General features: G+C 38.4%; 1 protein-coding gene across 1 annotated transcript; it reads right to left on the bottom strand.

Annotated features, from left to right (window-relative positions):
- Window positions 1–488: 488 nt before the first annotated feature.
- On the bottom strand, window positions 489–6,108 carry LOC123771176 (zinc finger protein 70-like). Its single transcript, XM_045763626.2, has 2 exons — window positions 5,512–6,108; window positions 489–602 (listed from the first exon to the last, which is right to left on the bottom strand). Exons 1-2 carry the CDS (start codon window positions 6,106–6,108, stop codon window positions 489–491), a joined length of 711 nt encoding a protein of 236 aa, XP_045619582.2.
- Window positions 6,109–6,599: the final 491 nt, after the last annotated feature.

Here is a 6,599-nt window from a genome sequence, read left to right as displayed (position 1 = left end):
AAGTGATCTATCTCCATTCTTAAAAATTGGCACTACATTAGCAATCTTCTACGACTCTTGCAATCTGCCTGACTCTAATGATTTATTAAATATAGTAGACAATGAATCGCGAAGCTCCTCTTTGCATTCTTTAAGCACCCTGGTAAACACTTTATCCGGTCCAGGGGATTTGCTTGGTTTGTGTTTTTCTATTTGTTTAATAATATCATCCCTGGTAACTGTTAAACTAATCAACCAGTCCTCCTCCCCACCCACATAGACTTGTTCGGCTAAAGGCATAGAGTTAAGTTCTTTTTAGTAAACACAGAGATTAAATATATATTAAAAATACTACTCATCTCTTCGTCATTATCCGTTATCGTACCTATCTCGGTTTTTAATATACCTATCCTTTCCATATCCTTTTTTCGATATAACTGACAAAAAACTTTTAGGAGTTGCCTTTGCTTGGCCTGCTATACGAACTTCATAGTTTCTTCTTGCTCTCCTTATCTCTTTTTACACCTTGCGCAAGGTGCACCTTGCTCTTCCTCAGGTTCTTCCTCATCATCACTGCCTAGCACCATGTCAGTATCAGTAGCAACACCTTCTTCTATTCGCTCCTGTAAGAGAACATGTTACAAGAATACGAGAGTTACAAGATACGAGCTAGATGGTGCTGAGATTGCGAAGTTGGATTGCGAAAGGGATCTGGGAGTTATGATTAGTAAGAATTTAAAACAAAAGGATCAAAGCATGAATATTCGTAATAAGGCAAATAGGACACTAGGATTTATTAATCGAAGCGTTAGTAACAAGACACCAGCTATATCTTGCTCTGGTTAGGCCCCATTTAGATTATGCAGTTCAGTTTTGGTCGCCGTACTATAGAATGGATATAAATTCACTTGAACGTTTCCAGCGTAGGATGACTAAGTTTATTCCCCAAATTAGAAATCTTTCATATGAAGAAAGATTAACAAAGCTTAAATTGCATTCACTGGAAAGGCAAAGAGTAAGGGGTGACATAATAGAGGTTTACAAGTGGATGAATGGACACAAGAAAGGGGATATTAATAGGGTATTAAAATTATCCCCACAAGACAGAACATAAGAACAAAGGTAACTGCAGAAGGCCTATTGGCCCATACGAGGCAGCTCCTATTTATAACCACCGAATCCCACTCATATACTTGTCCAACCCGCACTTGAAACAATCGAGGGACCCCACCTCCACCACGTTACGCGGTAATTGGTTCTACAAATCAAAAACCCCGTTACCGAACCAGTATTTACCCAAGTCTTTCCTAAATCTAAACTTATCCAATTTATATCCATTGTTTCGCGTTCTGTCTTGTGTTGATAATTTTAATATCTCCTTTGTTATGTCCATTCATCCACTTGTAAACCTCTATCATGTCACCCCCTAACTCTTCGCCTTTCCAGTGAATGCATTTAAGCTTTGTTAATCTATCTTCATATGAAAGATTTCTAATTTGTGGAATTAACTTGGTCATCCTATGCTGGAAACGTTCAAGTGAATTTATATCCATTCTATAGTACGGCGACCAAAACTGAACTGCATAATCTAAATGGGGCCTAACTGGAGCAAGATATAGCTGAAGAACCACACCAGGTGTTTTGTTACTAACGCTTCGATTAATAAATCCCAGTGTCCTATTTGCCTTATTACGAACATTCATGCATTGAACCTTTTGTTTTAAATTCTTACTTATCATAACTCCCAGATCCCTTTCGCAATTCGACTTCGCAGTCTTATCACCATCTAGCTCGTATCTTGTAACTCTATCATCAATATATGTTTATGGAAAAACACATTGGCAAAATGATCAGAAAGAGAAGGGGCCTCAAAATAACAATTCACTTAGGGTATATTACACTAACAGTAGAAGTCTAAGAAACAAAATAAACGAGTTAAATGCTCTTATCTGTACAGAAGAAATAGATATTATTGCACTTACCGAAACGTGGATGAATGTAGAAAATAGAGAACTATTAGCTGAATATCAAATAAATGGATTTAAACTATTTCACACAGATAGATATATTAGACGAGGAAGGGGAGTAGCCATATATGTTAGGGACAATTTGATATGTAGTCTCAAAGAGGGAATCAAATCTGAGCCACACACAGAAACTATTTGGATAGAATTAAACGAAAAAGCAAATATTATTATAATAGGAGTTATATATAGGCCACCAAATTTAGACAGAATGGAAGCAAAGCTTCTATGGATGAAATATCTAGAGCATCTAGATCTAACAGTATTTATGTCATGGATGACTTTAATTTTAGTGGAATAAACTGGATGAACAAAACAGGGAGTAATGAAGCAGAAGACTTCCTAGAATTAATTGACGATTGCTTTCTTATGCAACATATTTAGGAACCAACGCGGGGAAATAATATTTTAGATTTAGTGTTAACTAACAGGGAAACACAAATTAAGGAGATGGAAATATGGAGTGAGCTAGTGAACAGTGATCATAAAGAAATCAGATTTAGCATTGAATGGAATAGATCTATAGGAGAAAATTCTGTTAAAGTGCCTGATTTTCGAAAAGCTGATTTCAATAGCCTATGGATTTTTTGGGGTCAAAATGGTTGGAATGTCTTGGGGATGGGGTGTGGGCTAGACGTGAACCCAGCGACAGGTGACGTAAAACTGGATTTCGATGTGGATTCAAAATATAACCTATTTAAAAATATTCAAAGCAAAGCCCAGGAACGTAGTATACCATATAAATTCGTAGTGCATCTAGTGCATTATAAAAACCCATTCACTCAGGCATACAAGAAGGTGATACGAGTCATTATTGACAAGAATTGTAAACCTTGCAGTGAAATGCGTCCGGTCATTTATTATAACAACACTCGTAAAGCTTTTCTCATTATTTGAAATGACATGTCTGAGGTGTATTAACGCAGTAATAATGTACTAGGTGTACTGATGCACTGACTATCAATACAAATGCAGCACTGGAGACTGAGCGTTGACATATATAAACTACACTGGAGATACCACGAGTACGTTAAGTTTACACTTCATTTGCAAGACGGAGGTATTAAGCAACATTATTCTCAATACCACAACACCATCCTGAATGGCCATCACATAGTGAAAGATAAAACAGTAATCATTCGGATTACTGGAAGATACGGCCAATTTTTTTATGAATGATACTCAAACACCAGTAAATGTAACTGATATCAACACGAGCGAGGCAGATTTTGAAAGAGAAATTGACAATATGCCCATGCACTCAGCCCTAGGTCCAGACTCATGGAATTCAATATTTATAAAGAAATGCAAAGTGCCAGTAGCACAGGCACTCAGTATAGTGTGGAGGAAGAGCTTGGACACAGGGGAGATACCAGATGCGCTTAAAGCAGCAGACATTGCCCGTCTACACAAGGGGTGGTAGCAAAGCACTGGCACAAAGAATTATAGACCAGTTGCACTAACGTCTCTCATAATAAAAGTATTTGAAAGAGTGATCAGGAGTCAAGTCACTAGATTCATGGAAACCAATGACCTCCACAATATAAGCCAACATGGATTTAGAGCTGGAAGATCATGCCTCTCACAGCTACTTGGCCACTATATCAAAATCACTGAGGAAAAACATGACGCGGATGTCGTATACACCAATTTTGCAAAGGCATTCGACAAATGTGACCATGGAGTGATTGCACACAAAATGGGGTCAATGGGTATAATTGGTAAAGTAGGACGCTGAATACTCAATTTCCTGTCGAACAGAACACAAAGAGTAACAGTCAATCAAGTAAAATCGAGTCCGAGCGCAGTTAAAAGCTCTGTACCTCAAGGTACAGTCCTTGCACCACTGTTGTTCCTTATTCTCATATCAGATATAGACAAAACACAAGTCACAGCTTCGTGTCATCCTTTGCAGATGATACAAAAATCAGCATGAAAATTACCTCTGCCGAAGACATTGATAAACTACAAACAGATATTAACAAAGTTTTCGATTGGGCAGCAGAAAATAACATGATGTTTAACGGTGATAAATTCCAGGTACTCAGATACGGCAAAAATGAGGATCCTAAACATAATACAGGGTGCAAAACACAATCGAATCTGCTCATAGTAGGAAAACAGCATGTCAAGGATTTGGGAATAATGATGTCCGACGACCTAACGTTTAGGGAGCATAACCAAGCAAGTATTGCGTCAGCCAGAAAAATGATAGAATGGATTACGAGAACCTTCAAGACCAGAGATCCCATCACAATGGTTGTACTCAAATTTGAAGTACAAATGGTTGTACTTCAAATCACTTGTGTTGTCCCGTCTTGAGCACTGCTCAGTACTCACTTCCCCCTTCAGAGCAGGAGAAATTGCTGAAATTGAGGGAATACAGAGAACATATACGGCACGCATAGACGAGATTAAGCACCTAAATTATCGTCTCAACGCTCTCCAAATTTACTCACTAGAAAGGAGACGAGAGAGATACCAAATAATATACACATGGAAAATAGTGGAGGGACAGGTCCCAAATCTGCACAGTAAAATAGCAACGTACTGGAATGAACGACATGGAAGAAAATGCAGAAGAGAACCAGTGAAGAGCAGAGGTGCCATGGGCACAATCAGAGAACACTGTATGAACATCAGAGGTCCACGGTTGTTCAACGTCCTACCTCTTCAAGAGGAAACTAGATTGTTTCCTTCAAGGAGTGCTGGACCAACCGGGCAGTGGGCCTGCGGGCCGCTCACAAGTCAAGTCTGGCCCCGGCTGGGCTTGGGGAGTAGAAGAACCTCCAGAACCCCATCAACCAGGTATCAAGTTAAGCTGCTAGATTTAGGACCTGCCCGAAACTCAATGCGTACAAGGCTTTACAAGAATCATCAATGTTATGTACTCTCCTAAGCCCAATGTACCTTCTTGTGTATATATAAATAAATAAATATGTTAGATTTCAAAAATTCTAACACAGAAATCACAATAGCGTGATGCATCAAATGAACAAGGGCCGTGACGGGGATTCGAACCTACGTCCGAGAGAATCCCAGACGCTGCCTTAATCGACTAAGCTACATGGTTAAAAGAATTGCCATTCCCCCATACACCCTGTCACTAAGCTACCTCATCGCCTTTTCTTCATTCGTTATATTACCTGCTTACATGTAGCAGTTCTTTATATTACTGGAGTCTTTTTATCCAGTAATTTTTTTTTATATAATTTTAAAATAAGTTTTTTAGACTTACTGGAGTCTTACTTACTACAGTAAGTCTTGAAGACTTACTGGATATAGTATATAAATTAAGGTACACCCAATTCAAAGTTGTAGTGAAAAGAAACAGTAATAAAAAATAAAAATGCAGATATAAAAATACTTATTGATCTGAAACTTTTATTTTAGGTAATATTTTTTTTACACATAAGATGATCCCAAATCATTCACTGAGCATCCACTATTTTACACTTTCCGCTTCTTATTGTTTCGAGGAAACACTTCATCATCAAACTTCACTAACATGTCGTGGAATTGATGCCTTTTTCACTTTCTGCTTCTTGTTGCTCGGTTTGGCCTTGATTAGCTTTATCATTAAAGTGCACCAACACCTCTTCATGTTTGAAAATTGACTACATCTTTTCTCACACTCTTCACACCTGTGAGATGTATCACCTGTATGCACTCTTACACGTTTCTTATTTTCACGAAGACTGTAACTTTTGCCACAATCTTTACACTTATGAAGTTCATCCTTCAAATGTAGTAACATGTGTTTTTTCATATTGTGACGGTGTTTGAACTTTTTCGCACACTCAGGACACTCGTGAGGTTTATCATCTGAATGTACTAACAAGTGTTGTTTCAAACTTGCAGGTGACTTGAACTTTTTTGCACACTCAGAACACTCGTAAGGCCTATCATCAGTATGTACTAAAAGGTGTTTTCTCAAAGTTCCAGGGCCCTTAAATTTTTTTGCACACTCAGAACACTCGTAAGGCCTATCATCAGAATGTACTAACAAGTGTTGTTTCAAATTGCTAAGGTACCTGAATTTTCTTGAGCACTCGAGACATTCGTGAGGCTTATCAACAGTACGAATCATTACATTGGTTTCCATATCTTCAAGTTAATATGAAAGCGATTATGTTCCCGTAAGTTCAGGAATTGTTCAATATCTCGTGCAGATGATGATTCACAATAACGTGGCTGAAGAAATTTTGACCAAACTACACACCATAAGATGAGACGACGAAGTTTCTGCCCGTCCTGGACCGTTATGAAGTCGCTAGTGAAGAGGACATAAGAGGCACGGGCATATGTAATACAAGAGTGAGGTGAAGAGCAGGTAACAAGAGGTGAAAGGTAAGAACATGAAAAAAAGGGGGGAGGGGACACGGGTGGGATGGGTGAAGGAGAGATGAGAAAGTAAAAAAAAGAGAGGTAAGCTGATGAGAACATAAGGATGAAGGTAATTGCAGAAGGCCTATTGGCCCATACGAGGTAGCTGCTATATATATCCACCCAAAAGGTAGCAACTATTTATATCCACCCAAGAGGTAGCTACTATTTATATCCACCTAAGAACTAGGTAGCTGATATTTATATCCA

This window comes from Procambarus clarkii, chromosome 65 (genome assembly GCF_040958095.1).
Source record: "Procambarus clarkii isolate CNS0578487 chromosome 65, FALCON_Pclarkii_2.0, whole genome shotgun sequence".
NCBI lineage: Eukaryota > Metazoa > Arthropoda > Malacostraca > Decapoda > Cambaridae > Procambarus > Procambarus clarkii.
The sequence above is the reverse complement of the archived record's forward strand: the minus strand, read 5'-3'. Positions and strand labels throughout refer to the sequence as shown.

Excerpts from the sequence above, each read along its gene's own strand:
- LOC123771176 (XM_045763626.2), bottom strand. The coding sequence starts at position 6,108 with ATGGAAACCAATGTAATGATTCGTACTGTTGATAAGCCTCACGAATGT. Across the intron at positions 603-5,511 it reads AGGCATCAATTCCACGACAT|GAGCGAATAGAAGAAGGTGT; the intron begins GTTAGTGAAGTT and ends GTTCTCTTACAG.